The sequence below is a fragment of the Centroberyx gerrardi genome, chromosome 9 (assembly GCF_048128805.1).
Source record: "Centroberyx gerrardi isolate f3 chromosome 9, fCenGer3.hap1.cur.20231027, whole genome shotgun sequence".
Taxonomy (NCBI): domain Eukaryota; kingdom Metazoa; phylum Chordata; class Actinopteri; order Beryciformes; family Berycidae; genus Centroberyx; species Centroberyx gerrardi.
The window spans coordinates 9045570-9065987 of NC_136005.1; the positions used below are offsets into that span (position 1 = coordinate 9045570).

The window sequence follows — 20418 nt, forward strand, 5'->3', positions numbered from 1 at the left end:
TTAGTAGTGTCAGTAAGTCTTTATTTGTGTATTTGTGTGATGACATTATCATTATTAAAAGATATTTACAACATGTGATCACAGATAGGTCCTGATGGTTCAGTGGGCTAAGGTGTGTACCATATAAACACAACGTCCCAGGACCTTTGTCGCATGTCATACACCAATCTTTCCTGTCTGTCTCTACTTTCAACTGTCAAATAAAGGTAAAAATGCCCTAAATAATAAAGATCGGCCCACTTTTTTGTTTTGGCTGTCCTATAAAGTTTGCCAAAACCTACTCACACCCCTCTGGCTCCAAACCCTTGATATATAAAATGCAGTGTACACTGTATGTCCTGGTAGAGTGTGTTATTGTTCAGAATACACAACTCAGTCTCATTAATTGGAAACTATTTGGCTTGTAGATGGTGAATTTATGATGCAGGTTTACAGTCCACCAGTGTTGGGATAATTCCTCCCCCCAGTAACAGTGAGAGACTTTATAAATCCTTGTACTTTATTTTCCTTAAAGAATAAAACTCCATGTAAGCAAGCTCTAAAATTCTTAATTTCCATCACCTGCTTTCCTCATCTTTGTGGCCTGAGAAATCCTACAATCTGTGTGCCCAAAGCAAAAAGTGTATTACTGTTAGCCCCCCCCCCCCCCCCCCCCCCCGTGTGTCTGGCTGTGACACCTCTGTAAATGGAGCGGGAGGATAAACGCAGACTTTCATCTCCTCAGCAGCAATTTCCATTGTGGCACATTTCCCCGTACCTGCTATCGATAAGTACAGTCGCTGAAGCTGCCTGAATTACAGATCTCCCTCGCCTGTGGTTGCGGGGCATGTGAAGTAATGTGTGGAGCTTTATCAGCAAGCCTGCAAAATACCATCATCCTATGGACCCAAAAATGTTTTTGAGATAAGAATTAATGGATTAGTTCTATCTTGATTCATAACGTGCCACCAAGTGTAATAATCTCCAGGTTTTACAAAGCAGGTCTATTACGCAGTCAGAATCCATTTCTACAAATAAAAAAATAGTGGTTTACTGTAAATGAGCTAAGTCCCTCAGTGTTATAGATGTCTGTGTTTTTACTTCAAGAAAATGATAGAGTCAGTGCTGTTAGTCTGCTCTGACACCTGCTGGACAAAAGTGCTTCAGCAGCTCTGGGATCTCAGAAATGTAACAGAAACCTCATCGATGTTTTCATTGGTTTTCATTTTCTGGTCAAGCTCCACAGTAAAAAAAAATATCTGATCACAAAGATATTGTTCTTATCTTTGTCTCTAGTTAAGTCACGGGTTAGGTGTAAGGTTTCCATTAAGGTTAAAGTTAGGGTTACAGTATAATCAAGTTTTGAGGTGAAAATGATGATGATTTCTGGCTTTGCAACTAGACCAGAAAAACTCTAAAAACAAACACACTGATTCTGTTTGCATTCCGATTGCATGATGCACTGTGGGCCGAATGCTGCCAAACCAGATGTTATCATCATCTATTTTCATCTGGTGAATTCTGGTGCATTATCAACAAAATTGTATTTTTCTTTTTTATCATTAGCCACAGAATATCAGTGACAATAACAAATATTTTAATGTTGAATACAACTATGTCTGAATTAACATATCACCATTTTTAGATGTAAATCTCTAGCTGAAGTGATTTTGTACTTGAATTTAAGATTTGCATTTGTGTTGTGTAAATTTCATGACACTTTGACTTCAAATCTATATGTGTAATTTCATAAAACAAGGTTTGATGAGAGTCAGAAGGAGTCAGACAGTTTTTTGTATTCCAAAAACTTTCAGGACATACAAGCTCTTCATCCAACATCAAAAATATGTACATATAATGTGTTCAAACAAATGGCTTTCAGAAATACTCTGCACTTATTAAATCACAAGATACAATCCCAATCTTGGTTTCTGCTCATTTTTAATGTAATCTGTGGAATTGTAGGAATTGTATTGGATGGTAAGATGTTTTGAGCCTTTTTGCCTTTACCCCAGCAGATGGAGACACAATCTCAAGCTTGCAGGATAAATCTGCTAACTTTTCCTGTCGTGTGAAATACCTACTTAGTTTTTAACACACAGTCCAACTCCAGATCTTGCACTAGCTGCAGAACTGTCAAAAATTCAACAGCTTCAGTTTTCCAGTTCTTCCCCAGGCTGAGGTAAGTAATCAAATCTGCCACCAGATGTGATTGCTCTCTTTAACCCGGTGAGACAGCTTGTGTGTGTGTGTGTGTGTGTGTGTGTGTGTGTACCCATAATGCTCTTCACTAATTATAGCTGTGTGTCCCATGATGGATCAGCATGTTTGCTTTTCTGGGAGGATCGCTCTGTTCCTTGTGAACACTTTATAAATGCCTGACTGTCTCTGCTTCCCTTTAATATCGTCATTGTCTTTACTTAAGACAAAAAAAGTGCCTCTTAGATCTCTATTACACCATCATACATCAAGGTGATAGACACAGCTTGAAACTTACCAAAGATAAATGAGGCAAAATTTGGATAAAAAAGTAAAGTAGGATCATTTTTGGAGGCCAAGGTCATGAAATAGTTTATTTACACTTTTTTAAAAGCATTCTGCTCCCTCTGTCTTTCTAAAAAACAGTGTGTGGTGAGCAGAGACATGTAGGCCTACACCCATCCAGTCTAGGTTTTGAGTTGAGTGTGAACTAGGAGAAGATAAAGGTAAAACCCACACACTATTAACAAAGATCCATATTGCATTCACACATTGGCTTTTTGATTTGTCACAATAAATTGGGGGGAAAAGCAGCTATGATTGTGTGGGTTTTACTAGTCTTCTAATATTATGTGTGGTTGAACAGGGCGAAACGTCCAGGATCTGAATGTTTGCCAGTTCACGTGATGCTTGTAGATTTCATCTTTCAGATCAAGATAAAGTTTTTCCGTATGAAGCAACAGCCGCTGCAAATAAACAGCTGGCCTGAGAGTTTCTAAGGGAGTAAAACAGCAGATGAAAGTTTGAGGGAAGCAGAAGAAGAGTTATTGAAGTCAATGGGACTGAAGGGGAATGAATGTAAATCGTGTCTTGTGTCACAATCTCTGATGAGAAAGTAGAAAAGTTGTTCAGATGTTAGTCACAATGAAATGACTTTTTGGCTTTTTTTTTTTTTTTTTTCCTCATTCTATCAATCAATCCAAACACCTATTTGACAATTTATGCCAAAAAAAGACCCTAAAAAATATTTTATTGTACTTGTATATCAAAATCTCATTACTTTTACTTCCTGGAAAACAGAAATATTTATTGGTGACAGGAGGCATATATAAAAATTTGGACGGTCCCGCCCCTCCGCACCTCCCATCAAATAAAACTGCAGTATCCCATTGGTTTACACTTTCGAATGATCTCTCCCCAACATCCTGTTTCAACAGGAAGTACATCACATTAATAAAGGTCCCATATTGTGAAAAACACGTTTTTCTTTGCCCATACACATATACTTTAGTCATCCTTCAACCTAACAACCTGGAGTATGTAACAAGAGAATGCCTCTGCATTGTTGCCATAGCCTCCTTCCTGGGAAAACATGTGCTTCTACGAGCCGTTTTGATTTGGCTCCCCATGCGTCATCACAAGGGGAGCGATTTGCATACGCCGACCATGACGCCGACCTCCAAAGTGGATAACCACGCCCACTCCCCTCTGCTGCTCTCTACGCCGTCGGCCACCATTGTTTTACTTCACTACTACAGCTTGGAAGATGTCGAAAGCAAGAGCAAAGCACGCTAAATGTTCCGTTGTTGGCTGCAAGTCTGAACACAAAGCTCTACATTCCCTCCCAGCATCGGAGGATAAAAAGAAAGTGTGGTTGAAATTTATTTTTGACAATAACGTTCCGACTACAGTTAGTCCAAATTTATATGTTTGTGCTAATCACTTTGTCTCGGACTGCTTCGTAAACGAGGGTCAGTACAACGCAGGATTTGCATCAAAACTGCTCCTGAAAGATGGATCTATCCCAACTGGATGTGGCCCAACAGCAAACGTGCAATCGGTAAGTGTCGCCACTTTGTGATAATATTTACAGTACAGTCCGCTGGGCTTGAGAACATGTCGCGGTTTGCTAACGTGTAAAGTTATGTTCCATTAGCTTGTTAGCGACATGGTTTTTATAGTCTATGGTGCTCTGTTGCTAAATCAGTTGCCTTGTATGGAGAGACGTGTCCGCTAACATATCTTGAAAATGAAAAATGGATACGGTAGTTTATGGTATTTCAGTCCGACTAGCATCAGGTAGCGATTTACGGTAGCCTCAGTCCCGATGAGAAGGAGTTTGATGTGGGCCTGTGAATATGAGGAAGCCTTTTGTGTTGGCCACAACGACAACAATTAGCAATTGGGACAAACACATGTGCAGCCAGAGTCGGTGGTTCCTCAGCCGTCGATTGGACAAAACAAGCACCTCGTCTCGTTGACCCGGCGCCGATAGGACAAACCTACTGTCATCAAGGTTAGGGGCTAGTGCCGCCAGCAGCTAGCTAATCTAGCGTTAGCTAAGGTTAGCTCCTCTTTCACTTTGCGGACACATCTCCTTAAACGAGACAACCGCACCTGTAACGTGGCAAAACTCAAAAAGTACTTTGTTCATCGGGACTCTTGTAACGCCAAATGAATGGAAGGGAGTTACTGGCTGACCAGATGTAACAATTCACATAATCAGCTGGGATTGTGGCAAAACATAACTAGAATACATGAACACCGACACAATAACAAATACTACCTTTCTGGAGGTTATAATGTCCTCTGTTTCTTGAGACTGTGTTGGAGACATTTAGACTCAACTACATAGTAATTATTGAGGCTGTAGGTAGTATTGGACTGCAGTACATTGTTAGGTGTTACTTTTGATTTTGTCCACAGCCAATGTATTACTCATGATGCAATATTGTATAAAATATTTGAGATAATTGGTTGCATTAAACATTTCTATTCCCTGCTGTTAGGCCAGCACATCTCAGCCATTCCCAAAGGTACAACATGTTGGCTGCCAGACTGACCCCCCAGCGACAGTGACGGTTGGCACACAGCTGTCACTGAAAACTCTGCGGCATCACATCAGAAGTACAGGTTAGTGGTCTGGCAGACAAGGTCATATGTTGAATACACCAGTTATTGTCTTCAGAATGTTTTACAGGGATGAGTCATTGCAGCTCAGACATGAAAAGTCAGTTAATTTTTCATTGCTTCATATTGCACAATCTGACATCACTGACAGGATTTTCAAAATCTGCTTATGTGCATACAAGGTACCCAAGCAGCAGCATCCTGCAGAGATTTCGGAGTTGGGACTTCCACTGTCCCCTTTGTTACTCCACAAGCTAGCCTGACCTCCCCACCTATCAAGAGACCATCCAAGAGACGCTGTTTTGACCTGATGGAGGAGGATGAGGAGGACCCTGGGTCAGCTGAGCCGACCGCCTGAGAAAACTTTCAGTATGTTTACCAACACACATTTTTCTTGCACACACAAAACTGTGTAAATATAAAAAATAAATGCATATACAAATGATATAACAAAGTATAAACTATAGTATATAATAATCTATAAATCAAAATTGCACATTATGCTATTTGCCAGTGTTGTGTTTTTTGTTACTCCACAGATTACACGTTGATGAGTTGATGGACCTGCTTTGATCACGTCCTCCAGGACCCTGCACCATATGTGAGCCAGGTTTTGAAGATCCCCATCGCAGAAGACCTGTGCCCTCAGTCTGACAGGCCAGCCAAGGAGGACGTCATTGCAGCTACGTGTCTCGGTTCAGTCAAGAGACCCTCTGAACCCAATGCAGCTGGCAGCATCAGGGAAGTCACAGCATCTGCACAGCACCACACACACTGGTATCACTACTCTGACCCTGCGAACTAGAAAGCTCCAGCACCAGCTGACAAAGGATCTGTAGGCTAGATACCTGTAACCACTGAGAAGTCCAAGTAAACACAGACTGTGAATACATTTCATTTGAATACTTAGTCTCTTCTTCCTTTGTTTTGGTTAACTGGCATTATGTTTTTACATTTTACTTTTTTATGCCGTTTCTATAATATAATTTTATTCTGTATGAACAGTCAGTGTTGTGGTTACACAACACTGACTGTTTCACATGTAATTTACATGGGCGTGTAAAGGAAAAAAAATAAATAATCCCACACACTGTCTACACTTACATGGTGCTTTATTACATTTCAATGAGTGAAATGTAATAAAGCACCATGCAAGTGTAGACAGTGTGTAGGATTATATTACTTTTTCACTAACTTTTTTGTCCTACGCACCTGTCAAAAGACTTTTAGGTGTGCTAAAGTTGTTTTTCTACATGAATCTGTATGTACAGTATTATCCAAAATCACATTGGCCATATTATTATTTGGCAATTAATACACTGAATGCATAAAAGATACTTACCGCTCTATACCTCTAAGCTGTAAGGGCCCATAGTCTGCTTTATAAATGTTCATTGCATTCTGTAGTGAGAACACATTCAAACAAACAGGCTCAAGACTAGGATGATCCATCATGCATGTAGGTGGATCCTGAAGCTGCTTCATTCTTCTGGTAACCTAAGGAATAAGAAAGGGTAACTGTTATTGAATTTTGCGAGGTTTATAATTACGTTTATATTATATGTTATAGTAGATGTGAGTACTGTACAAACAAATGTAACTTAGGACATAAACATTGAAGGTGTCAACTCCAAAACTGGTAAGATGTTCAGTGTTATGTACAGGGAGAATGACCATGGGACCATGGGCATCCATGAGATGCAATGTTTGAATATTTCAGCTATAGTTGTACATAATGTTAGATCTCAAACTGTTGAGCTATAGCTGAATAACACTGGCATGAGTTAAGACAGTCATATGTCCAAGACGGTAGGTAGCATGGGACATAACCATATGGTTTGCCGGTGTTGTGACAATATTTGTATCCTCTGAAGATGATTTTTTCTTCACATCAATTTGATGTCATTGAATGTAATAACTACATAATGTCTGGTGTGGATTTGTCTCCTATCGCTGGCCAGTACAACGGCAATTGTAAGACATTTCATGGAATAACATTACAGTAGTTATCAAAGTAGCCAGACCTATGCCTACTGTGTTGACGAACTTACTAGACAACCTCAAACCACCGGCGCCGGTGAACGTCAGGCTAAAAATAAATCAAATAAACCATACGGTATAGTTATCGTATAATGACAAAACAATAACACACACTCACAAAGTGAGACACTCTGGCAGGTAACATTAGATATCATTTTTACGGGATACAAATTTGTCCGCTATGGCTAGCCAGCAAGACACCATAGCCAACACAACCACATACACATGCACAGTGAGAGAGCACCAACAACACAATAAAATTTCAACCTACCAGTCAGAGACATCCTGCTGTAACCGTGTCTGTAAAACTTCGGCAGCTGCCTCCTCTTGTTCGGTTGTCAGATTCCAGCTCAAACGTGTACAGACTTACATGTTCTGTCACGGAGTATTGTTTTGCTGCGGCTGCCATGTTAGTTTTGGAGTTTTCTGCTTCTGCACCATACCCTACCCCCTCAGGTGGCCAATCAGAGCAGTGCCTCATTATCATAGCATCCCGCCCACTCAGAACAGCGCACGGGAGAAACTGAGAGGCTGGTGAGGCACCACAGAGGCTGGATTGGTGTGTTTTTTTGCAACAAAATTCAAAACCTTGTTTTAAAGACCACTGGGAAATGTTTTAAACTGCTAAAAAGAGTATAATATGGGACCTTTAAGGAGGCAAGATGCTCTCAAAATGTGGTTTCATTGTGGCTTTAAAGGAAAGGAATGAGCAGTATCACTGGGGTTATCAAGTGGACACTTTCATCACAGATGTCTGATGGTAAGCAGACATAAAGTATATTCGGCTTCAAACATCCTGAAATATGAATTGTATCAACAAAAAAGGGCTAATGGGTGGGATCAGATCAGAAACCCCACAGTAGCAACAAGCCTTTAGGCTGTGCAACCCAATTCACTGATTAGACACCACAAGCCACCATAAGACAATAACAGTGTTTATGAGATGTTTATCCCTTCATTGGACCTCAGCAGACTTCCTTTCTTTGACAACACTGAGTTTCCAGCTGTTTCTAATAGAAGCCAACACCGTGAATCCCTAACTCCCTCAATAACCAGGTAATTGATGACACCACAAATCCCAGCCTTGCTGCCCAGCTGCAGCCTCTAACTCTATATATCTAAGCTACATCCCTTCATAATAATAAGTTTGTTTACAATAATAACTTTATTTATATAGCAGGAGTTACATAGTGCTTCAGAAGAGAAAAGACAGCTGGAATAGACATAAAAGAGATAACACTTAAAAAAGATACATGGAATAAAACACTGCAGCCTATTAACCATAAAACAACACAATCAACGTATAGGAGAAAAAATAAAAAATTCAAAACAATTTAAAAACATGGACAGTGTAAAATCAAGTAGTTTAAGTAAAAGCAAATCTGAAAAAGTGAGTTTTGAAAAGACGTTTGGAAGACGCCACAGAGGTGGCAGATCGTTATGGCGAAAGCACGGTTGCCCATAGTTTCTAATCGTGATTGTGGACCGACCAGGTGCGTCCTGCCTGAGGATATTGGGCTCATAGAGGATCAAAAGCTCTGTAATATAACCAGCAAATAAGGCCAGCAAGTGCCTTAAATGTTAATAAAATCTTAAAATCAATCCCAAAACGTACTGGAAGTCAATGAAGGGCAGCTAAGACAGGAGTAATATGTTCTCTCTTCTTGGACCGAGTGAGGAGTCTGGCTGCAGCATTCTGCACTAACTACAGTCTAGAAATACTCTGTTGGCTTGAACAAGTGTACAATGAATTGCAGTAATCAAGGCAAGATGTGACGAAAGCATGAAAAACTGTTTTCAGGTTCTTGAACGATCTAATGCCCTATTTCATCCTGTCCCTTCATATTCATTGTCTACCATATTTCTCCACAGCACAGTACGTTCTGCAAAGTAAACAACCTAATAAATTTAGGAGCAAAACAGCAGGTCAGACCTTAAGTTAGTGCTGACGAGTCTCTCTGGTGAGACTGTAAATTATTCAACCACATCTGCTCACATTTTTGCTCACAAACCTCTGGCCTCACCTAGCTTCCCTAACTTCTATTCTGATATGTCTTCCTCACTTTGTTCTATTTCATGGACAAAGGCAGATTAGAGCATGGGATTCACTTCAGGGAGACGAGGAGTTGATAGTCACTGTCCACTTATTCTCAGTTGTTACTGCTAGATAATTGGGTGCTGAAGTGTATTGACCTTAGGATGGAATCACTTTGCATCCAGATAAGATAGGTCCGATTTTTGCTGTGTCTGAACAAAAGGGAGATGTGGGATCTTTGCCCAGCCAAGAGTAAAAATTTGAGGTGATGGCTAACCCAGCCTGCCCCCAAAACCTTAGAGGACTTCCTCCTCGCTGAACTGTCCCCTTTCATCCATTGTGCCATCTTGGCTTGATAAATAGCTTTGACACATTTTGCAACATATTGCCTCCATTACCAATTTCCAGAAAGAGAAATCTTTGGGTCAGGGCGACAGCAGCTGAGAGAGAGAGGGAGAGGGGGAAAGAAATGATGGCAGAGACAAGATGAGGGAGGACAGAGGAGAGTACGTTTGCTACCTGTGAATCTGGAGATAGGGCTGTTTTTTGTGATTAGACAGATATGCGAAGGAAGGCGAGACTGCTGCTGGCATGAGTGGCAAAAGAGCCGGCATTATGAGCTATTTTCCCATCTCGCTCAATCTACTCCAGTCTCCCATCCGAGCCCCGCTGAGGCAGTCGGTCTATTAAAGCAGCTCCGTTTCATGCAGGCAACAAAAGAATGTGATTACGCTCCCATGCCTGTGCTTACTTTACATTGTCACCTGCCGGTTCCCTGCCCATCATCACAGCGCACGCCAGAGACAGCACCCCTCTTTCAGGTGCAATGTCACCTATTCAGAAGTTTCCTTGAGGAGGAACCTTGTTAGCTGCTATTAGGCCTCATAAGAAACCTGTATCTTAGAAGAGAGAGAGCGCTCCATTACAGCTTTGGGACGGCAAGATATTCTGGTTTCACGATGAGAGCGATCACTCCATGAATTCAGTGTTTACAGGCATTCTTTTAAAACAGTTGATCATGAATTAAAACTATTCAGTCAGACTTGTTTTGCTGTGCAATCTATAATAATACAGTTTATTTGTATTGCACCTTTCATACATAAAATGCAGCTCAAAGTGCGTCACAATTTAGCAGTTAATTGAAAACATAAAAAGAGAGACAGTGTAAAAAGAAAAATTACAGATAAAATAAATAACAACTAGTACATTCTTTTGTTGCCTGCATGAAACTGGTAACAACTAGTGATAAAAGAGCAATAAAACAATTTAATTAAAAATAAAGGGAAGGTGGTACAAATAAATAGTAAATAATCTTCTTTTCCCTATTGGTGTATCACATCAAATGATGGGCAATCTGTTTTGGCTTGTCTTATGTTACCTAAAGACCTTATAGACCTCCCAATGACACAAACTACCTGTTAGGTCGCATTATTAACAACTCTTCCTGAGCATGCTGTCTCCATGGAAACAAACATTTTGTGGTTTTGTATCCAATCAACTGTCTGATCAGTGTGTGGAGCCAGAATTACAGGGTCAGATTGCCTTTGGAAGTGATCAGGAACGTCTGAAGGGTAACATACAGGGAATTTTAATCAAGCTACAAAGTCCCAACTCTCTGACTGGAATTTACCCACAGAAATATTTACGGTGTTATTGGCAAAGGGGCTGAGTCGTCTACTGTTGATTGGTGAAATCGGTGGAATTTATACTCATTAACATGCAACAAACATGGAGAGAAAGGGACAGAAACAAACAAATAAGCGTATTGTGGAGATTATTGGGTTCACCAAGATAAGGAAGGGTTTATCATTAAGAAAGGCCATTAGTCTATATGAATTGACCTTGTGAATTTTTAATAAAGTAAATGTATTTATTAATGATTTCACATTATGTCCCAAAATTTAAAATTAAAGCTCATTTGAAAGTGTTCAGTATTCATTGTGACTTTCTTGATCAAGCAACAAACGTTGACTGCTCTTAAGTAATGGACAGTTCAAAGACTGTTACTGGTAACTATTACTAACATATTAGGCTAAATCAAACTTTTCCCATACCTAATAAAATAGGTAATATGTATTAATACCAGAGTAAACAAGTCATGAAAAACATACAGCATATGCAGTCTTTTCCTCTTGTTTACATTTCCAGTTGCATATTCTGAGGTTTGGCTCTGGCTTGACCCTGGTTCTGACTAATGGCTTTAATGATGATCTGAATCTTACATCTCCTACCACTTAGCTGTGATTGCTCACAGAAAAAGCAAAGCGTGAGAGTGAGGAGAAAGTTTGAGACCGTCTGCTGTTGAACAAGGCATTGTAAAAGAAATTGAGTTTTAGAGGACGAATATATGTCAGTGGTTCTGCAAGATGTTTCAGCGTGATGAGGCGTTCAAAACCTGTGAGTCTCTGCAATTAGTGCTTCAGGGTGCAGTGATAATTAGGATGTGGATCATTTAAGTAAAAAGAGATTACTGTCTGTGTGTGTGTGTGTGTTATCAAGCACAGGTTCATCCCAACTTTTAGGGAATATCCTGTTGTAATGACCATTCACTCTACTGTCCCATATAACAAGAAACAGGAGATGAGGAGTTTGTAACACCTCTTACTGTGTGATATCACACTAATGTGCAGCAACATGGAGGATGAAATGGAGAAGATGGAAAGAGCGACTGCGAGTTTCTGGGCTTGAGAAAAATACACTTTCTAGTGTGCAACTGACTGAAAAATACTACGACTACATAAAGCTCATTTGGATTTATGGATGGATGAATTGTGTGAGTCCACAAAGTCAGTTTGCCGTTCATTATCAGTGAAATAGTTTAAGGCTTTTCAACCATTATCTGGTGTCTAGCTTTGGGAGAGATTTGTTTATGTTCATAAATACTGATCTGCTCTAAAAATAACATGCATAGAGTCTTAGATTTGAGTGATATTCACTTAATTTGACTCTTCAGGTTGTTTGATTCAGCGAGATCCAATCGCCTGGCGCCAGGGCCAAAATTTAGAAACTATTTTGTTAGGCTGCTCCAAGCATCAGGCTGACGTCAGAGACAGTATCAATCATTATTATGTTGACCTCAGTGACTAGATTGGGCGTAATAAGGCTGACCTGGTTTCTGATTCTCCCCTCTTGGGAAGCTAAAAAGCTCTGTAATGCCCAACTTGCTGCTTCTGTCTGCTATGTTCTACATCCAGCCCTTTTTCATTCCTAATTTTTTTTTCACAATTAATTATTTTGGTGAAAGAAGAGGCTCCTCTCATTGCTGGAAAGACCTGTGGAGTATGGAGGCAACCTGGCTTCCTTGTCAGAGCAACTTACTGTATGATGTACAACCATGAAACCCTCACCTATCCTCTCTGCTCAGACACAGCGACGCTCAGACATAAAAGTAAGAAAAATAAGTTGTTCCCATAGTCAGTGCACTTGGCTGTGTAACCAAGCACTTAACCTGTCCGTTGTGTTTGGATCAAATTTGACCCATTTCCCTCCTTATTTTGTCATAAATAATGTTTCTTTCATCTGACTGGCATAAGGCTTCATGAAATCCTCAAAACACAAACAATTAGTGGTCACTCCCTTCAGTGAAGTTTGAGTGTTCCTTGAATTGTTCTACAACTTTGGTGTTTTGGGTCAAATTTGTCCCGCCATGGCACTATATTGCAGTGGATGTTGTGATTTTTGACAAAAGCATGGTTTCCTCTTCTAGAAAGCCCAGTTGTTTTTGGAGGTTCAGTATCTTGGTTAACATCTGAAAATAGTCTCATTACAGTTCAGATACTGACTATATTATCCTTCCTCACAGGAGCTGGAAGCCCTTTGCTTCCAAAATACTGCTGTCTGAATGGTGTAAATTGCCTTTAATCACCTCAGTAAAAAGAGCTGACTCTGTAAGACCTTTGGAAATTCATACTGTACCTACTGACCGCCAAGGAGCAAATTGTTCCTTACAGTTTAAACTGAGAACTCTCTCTCTTCTCATAATTGGAAGTCCTTGCAGCAGAAAAACAGACAGAATCGATAATAAGGGATCAACAGCCACTGGCAAACTCTCATTTAGGAAGGAAATGAATAACCATTTACAACTAATGGACTGATAAACCAGCATCTGTTATGGAAATGAAGTGTTCTGCCCACATCCTTTTAGCTGATTGCCTGATCACAATGCCCCTATGTTTTTTATTTTCTTGTGCATTTCATGTTGCATTTTTCAATCTACTGTGTTCAAAATGAATGTAGCGTACAGTAGTAACAGTCTGCTGTCCGAAGTAAACAGAAGGTGTAACTTATAAGCCAAACTGTCAAAATTGATCAAATAAAAGGAAATTGCTTTGACCACAGTCCAGCAATCTGTCAAGCCCAATCCATCTTGTGAACATAATATTGTCTTGGTGTTATGAAAGTTTATATAACTAACTGTTCTAGCTGGTCATCATGTCTGGGAAGTGTGAGCAGACCAATGTCACATATATTTTACTCATGTCCCATTACATATTATGAGATTCCCAGAATTGGACAACAGTTTAAATTGGTCTGGTAATATTTTGATATCAACTGTACACTCCTTGTAATCATCAACAAGGTCTTGTGCTGGGACTCAAAAGAAGTATTAATGTTATATTTTCATTTCAAGTTCTTTGGTAGTTGAAGATAAGCATTTAATAATCACTTTTTCCACCTTTTTTTTTTAATTTTAAGAGTTTGTTCCAAAATGAAATATCCAACATTTGATAGAATTGTCACATTGTGATTGATAGCATCAAATTGTAATACTTAAATATAGCAGGCAACTTAAGTCCTTGGATGGCAAAATCTAACTTTTACAAACTGGACCCTCCATGTTTTACAGATATTGAATGATGAACTTTAATGATTTTATTTCTAAAATGGATAGAAAATGTTTTGTAAGTTGTAGTTTCGCTTATTTAGCTTATTTAGCTGCATACTCTTTTGAAGAAGAAAAAGTGCATCATTCAGCATGGCTAAAACAAACTGACATATCTATTATAAACAGTTGAATCACAGTTGACACACACTTGTGTTTCCAGCACTGATGTCTCATGGAGAGCTGATGCTTGTTGATGATCACTATTCAGTAACAAAGCCAGCAGTTTGCCAAACAGACAAGGGTAAAGGGGAATAGGAGGCTCATTATCCATAAATAAACAAATATGTGGAGAGCATCACAATAACGACACCAGATGTTTTCCTTCAAGGTTTTTAGAGCAGAATTTATCAAAAGATCATCAGAATAAAACCTAACCTTTATATTCCATAAGCCATTCACATGTGGAAATATCCCACTAAGCACTAGTCTATGCTTTGGCTCATATAGCACAGGGTCCCATATAACACAGAATTGCAGTAAATACATAAAAACAATGCATAAATAGCTGTAGCATCTGTAAATAGAGAAGTCCATTACAAGTTACAAGATAATGCTTTATTTTTGTCATACACCCCAGAAGACGTAGTCTAAAATGACATCTAAACTTTCACTTTTAACCCTGTGTAGCCTATTTTTAGCCTAGATGTCTATATTTAGACTTGTTTTGAACGGCTAATCAATGTAAAATCGCTCAGTGGATAGGTAACCCCTTTGAGTAATTTGCCCATGAAAGTAAGAGTAGGCTATATACTGAATGTCAAAGTTAGGGTGATCGAGGGTAATTATTCCAGGAATTAAGTGCATGCAAATTTTGGCAACAGCTTATCACCATTCTTTTCCATTCCATCACCTTTTGATGTCAAGATGCCTCCAGAGACTAAGTAAAGAAAAACAGACATGCCTACCTGTTGCTGCTTTTTACATCATACAACAAAGACTTTTGAATCACTTCAGTAGTGTGTACAGCCTCTTGGGAGGTAGGATTGATGCTGGAGAGACTGCAGCAGAGCAACAGGCTGAAGCTCGGCTGCGCGCTCACATTAGACTTGGCAGCAGCTGAGCAGACGGCAGGAGAAGTGGCTCATGCTGCTGACAGGAACATTGAGGAGAGCAGTTGTGGGACAGTGAGTGACATTTACTGCCGGGTTGACAAGACGTCGCTGTATTTTAATGGCAATAATACAATCCGGAGAGGGAAGAGGCTGCTGACTTATGGCGAGCTGTTTGAGAGAGGAGCAAACCTGAGGTAAGGAACTGTCGATAGAGAGATATTTTTAGATATAGAAGGATAGATATTTTTAATTGTTCACTATGAATAAAAAAAAAAAAAGTCATTGGGAAAAGTAAGTTGATATATGATGCAGGCTTACTTGATGACCAAATCTGTTGGTCATCCCATCCAAACATGTTCTTCCATATTTGGATAGGGTTTCTCCCGTGACTCACCGTTGTTAGAAAATAGCGTTCATGTTTCTTTGCTAGTAGACCTGATGCTCGAAAACAGTTATTATAAATGTAGGAGGATAATAAATACTATGATAAAGGGCATCTATACTCAAAAATGCAAAGCTGTCCTTGCTAAGATGTTGTAAACATGTAGTCTGTGATAAAGTATTTTGTAAGAGTGCCTGACTAAACTGAGTCCACTGGATAAGGGCAGACAAATAAAGCATTTACTTGAGCATTTATATGAAATTCTGTTTGAAGTGAACACATTTACAAGTGAAATTTACAAGAATGAAGATCCAGACTTTACTAAGCCAATGAAAGCAATTACTATAGCCTAAGATCAAAGTTTGTTCAGAATCAACATATTTACAAGCGAAACACCAATCACATTTTCCCTTCACACACTTCCTCAGATTTCACTTTCACTATGTCAGCCAATGGGAGCTCAGAGACGGGCTGCCTGTCAGAGGTCAGGGCCACCAACACCACCTGCAGCCAGAAGGAGCTGTCTATCACAGCCTCCGCCATCTCCATGACCGTGGGCATCCTCTCCAACAGCCTGGCCCTCTTCATCCTGGTCAAGTCTTACCGCCGCATCCGCCTCAAGTCCAAGGCCTCCTTCCTGCTGTTCGCCAGCGGCCTGGTGGTCACAGACCTGCTGGGCCACCTCATCAACGGCTCCCTGGTGCTTTTTGTCTACAGCTCCCACAAGAAATGGGAGACCTTCGACCCCCACCACATCGTGTGCAGCCTCTTCGGGACGTGCATGGTGTTCTTCGGCCTGAGCCCCCTGTTCCTGGGAAGCGCCATGGCGGTGGAGCGCTGCATCGGCATCACCAGGCCGTTCTTCCACTCCACCGCTGTGGTGACCCGCCACATGAGGAGGCTGCTGGGCCTCACCTGGCTGCTGGCGGCCATGGTGGCCGTCCTGCCCGTGCTGCTGTGGAGGCCCTACCAGGTTCAGAGCTCCCGGAGCTGGTGCTTCTTCCACATGGAGGAGCCCAGAGACTGGCTGGATGTGCTCCTGCCTCTGCTGTTCTCCATGCTGGGTCTACTGGCTCTACTGCTCTCTATTGTGTGTAATGCTCTGACCAGCTGCACTCTGCTGCAGTCCAGACTCCGCCGCAAGCATCACTGCAGAGGCACTGCCTACCACTTGGAGATGATCTGCCAGCTCCTGGCCATAATGCTGGTGTCCTGCGTGTGCTGGGGCCCTTTACTGGTAAGACTTCCTTTACATCAGCACAAGTGGTGGAAAGAGTACTAGAATGTCCTACTCAAGTAGAAGTACCGTTTCTTTGCTGATAATTTACTTAAGTAGAAGTAAAAGTACTGGTGTTAAAATCTACTAAAAGTAAAAAGTAGCTCATTTAAAATGTACTCAGAGTGAAAGAGTTACTTGACGTGATTTTTCCCATGCACTTCTAAATGGATGAGAGTACTCAGTTCAAACTAGATTCTTTTAATTGGAAAATTTGGAAATAACAAAATAAAGTGCACAAACAAAGTAAAGCCAGATTACTCTTCTCTGCTGACTTACCGTTTGCTGTGAATGGCTCCACAATTGGCCAATTATCGATGGTCCAGTTTCTGTTGCTTGTACCCTGTACTCTGGAATGGATGTGATGTAAAGTGTAGCTAAGCACAATACTTCGGTGAAAACTTACTTGAGTAAAAGTAAAATTACTGACTTTGAAATACAGCTACTCAGTTATTAGCTACTACCCTTCCTGGTAAGACTTCCTCCCTTTACTTCAGCAGACCCTCAACTCTGGTACAAGGAAACTACAGAGAACAGGCTGATGCTGACAGTTGTTCAGATGTGTTGGGTCAGCCAAGAGTCACAAAGCAAGATGTAATAATTCCTTATTGCTTGAAGCCATGCAAATACTTAGGAGTTGAAAGCTTTTGTAAAGATTAATGTTCCAGGCTTGTAAATCAATCGAACGCGTCAGTTGTTATCTCCTCTAACATTTTACTTACATTCTCACGTCATCGATTTTTAAACCACTTCTCCTGTTTCCCAGTATTGTCGCTGTGATGAATAGAATAGCTAACACACCTCTTTCAACGACAGTGAAATGAGTTTTGAAATAAGACACAAAGCTGGCAGGCTCCATTATCTGTGATGTGTGATGAAAAGATTATTCAAGGGAACAGCTTGCTTTTAAGATTTTCATATTGCTGCTTTTCATTTGCAATCCCCAACCCTTTAACGTTAACATAAGAAATAACAGGTTAATGGGCTTGTTTAATGTGGCAAGTTTCTTGTGAGTGGACATTAAGTAATTAACCATTCTTCTGTCAAAGCTTTTTAACAGAAAAAGCAGAGTATAACATACACATGAGAGAGAGAGAGATAGGGAGAGGGAGAGAGAGGGAGACCAGAGAGAGAGAGAGAGAGACACACCAGAGAGGGAGAGGGAGAGAGAGAGAGAGAGAGAGAGAGAGAAAGAGAGATAGGCTATGCAATTTAAGTGAGTGATTATCAAAGTTGTGTAAGAAACTTGCCTCTATAGGCATAGTTTTGTTTTTCAGGCATAATTTGTTTTTTCAGTTTCAGAATAACAATTAATTTCTGAGCATCTTAAGCATCATGTAAAAGATGCTCATGTGTATTCTTTGATGCATGGTACATTTGTCAAAACATAATTAATGTGTCACTCCTCTTGGGGGCGCCAGAAGCGACAGTCACCATCACTTTCCAAAAGACCAGCTGAGAAAATAGGTGGCTATTAATCTTAGCAATAACAAAAACTATAACAATGAAGCATTTGCCTGCCATGGAGAGATCAAACACTGAGCAATGCAAAGCAACACTTTCAGTCAAACAGTGAATCTATAAAAAACTGCACTATTAATTCAATCTACACTTAATGAAAGACAAACGAATTACATTAAATAATACACAGTTTAATGTTACCTCATTATTCAATTCATTAGCTATTAGCGTTATTTTTTCTGACCACTCCTCCAGATCCATGTCATCATGCTGAGCACCCAAGCCGAGGACCGGCCTTCATCTTTCAGTCTGCTGGTGGTGGTGCGCATGGCCACCTGGAACCAGATCCTGGACCCCTGGGTCTACATCCTGCTGAGGAAGGCCGTGTTGCAGAAACTCTTCCTGCTGTTCCACAGCTGCTGCGACCCGAGGTCCCGCAGCCTCCACTGCCGGAGGTGCAGCGTGCTCCGGAGCTCGGTGGACACCAGCAGCTCGGGGACGGGCCCGTCTGACTGCCACTGCCGGGGGAGAATACCTCTGCCGGTCACCGCCGTCAAGTCTATCACCTGAAGCCCGGGACGAGTCTTCTGATCCGAGAGAAACAGGACGAAGCTGTGGAGAACTTGGCTGAACTTTGAGATAGACTCTTGCACAAGGCAGTCAAAGTCACCACAGTCGTCATCAGAGGTTTATGTGGTATACAATTCAAAATAACATCATGCAGAGCCATTTTTTATGTTGCCTTTGGAGTTGGAAGGCGATCGGCATGAACTGGCAACGTTGTGTTGTATTTAACTTTATTTCTGCAGCTCTGATTTATGAATCAGTGGCGATGAACAAAAGATGTCTCCCTATAAGAACTGCTCACAGCGCTCAGAAAACATGCAGAATTACAGTCACAGATAGATTGTTTCAGGCTTTCTTCCATCATGCTTTTTTTCTGCTGGAGGTGTTGTTGTCTGTGTTGTTGTTGTTGTTGTTTTTTTAACACTTCTGGAATTTCAATATGGCAGCTTGAGCCTGTGTCCTGAACCACATGTGAAGATTAGCTGCTGCATATTTTGAACTTGTATGGATTCATGTTCATGACACCTCTAACTTACATATGTGGGCCTGATATTTCCTCTGATTTAAAACTTTTGAGCAGTATAAATACCTTTCAGCAGGCCAATGCAGCTGAGTCAGCTTTAGGTTGAGCATAACATAAATCTCAACAGCAGAATGTATCAGATTAATGTGTGGAGGATAATTCGGCTATAATATGTAGTCAAGGTTTCACCGGTTTGGGTCCAGTCTACAGAGATATTCACGTATAAATAATTCTCACAGATAAAAAGGGAAGTACCAAGTACTAAAAAGTTAAAATGCCTTTATTAAAACAGCTACATCATGATGTTCTCGCCTGTTTCATTGCACTCACAAAACGTTTTTAAGTTTTTAACTTTTTGTGAATGCCTTGGAAGTCTGCTTTTTTTTCTGTGAGTACTTTGTTAACCCTTTTCCAAGAAGCACCACTATATGTTTTCACACCGTTGAAGGGCACCTTGTACATTTTTGCTTTAGAAATAATTCTCATTGGTTAAGTAATGACATACAGATGATGTGCTTTCTCTGGCATGAAGTTCTGTGTTTATCTCTGTTAATGTACTGATTCATTGTCTGGACCCCCCAACCTTATAATTTGGGTTGGAAAACACCATAGCAGATGGCAAATGCTGTTTCCTGAATCTTACTAAAATGCTCTGTTGCTCTTATTTGTTTTAAAAAAAGCTATTAACATCATTATCAAGCTGCTTAAACTACTAGATGATTACATATGGATAAATACACTGGCATCCTGGAAGGCATTGCTATCACTGGGACAAGAAGCATCATGGGATGGGGGTGATTACTTACAATGGTTATGTTAATAAACCATGTCAGGGAAAATAGCAGTGCATAACCAGAACAACAATACAGTGAGGTGGGACTATATGTTTGTGTTTCTTTATTTACCATATCCTGTACCTTGGCAAGCTAAACAGAGAGAACACATATATTCACCGGCAGATCCTACTTGTTTTTTAAAATGTCTTTTTACAAGATTTTACTCTAGTTTCAAATATTGCAGGCATTTCCATCCAATAATGTCAGACAGAAATCAGAAAGACACAGAACAAGATGCAGATGCAGACCATTAAAGGGAAGGTTCAGTGATTT

At 40.4% G+C, this 20418-nt stretch overlaps 1 protein-coding gene across 1 annotated transcript; it reads left to right on the plus strand.

Moving 5' to 3' along the window:
• Positions 1 to 15161: 15161 nt before the first annotated feature.
• ptgfr (prostaglandin F receptor (FP)) lies at positions 15162 to 18789 on the plus strand. Its single transcript, XM_071917644.2, has 3 exons — positions 15162 to 15294; positions 15911 to 16719; positions 18475 to 18789. The coding sequence occupies exons 2-3, from the start codon at positions 15925 to 15927 to the stop codon at positions 18787 to 18789; spliced, it is 1110 nt and encodes a 369-aa protein (XP_071773745.2). The 5' UTR covers positions 15162 to 15294; positions 15911 to 15924.
• The last annotated feature ends 1629 nt before the right edge of the window (positions 18790 to 20418 follow it).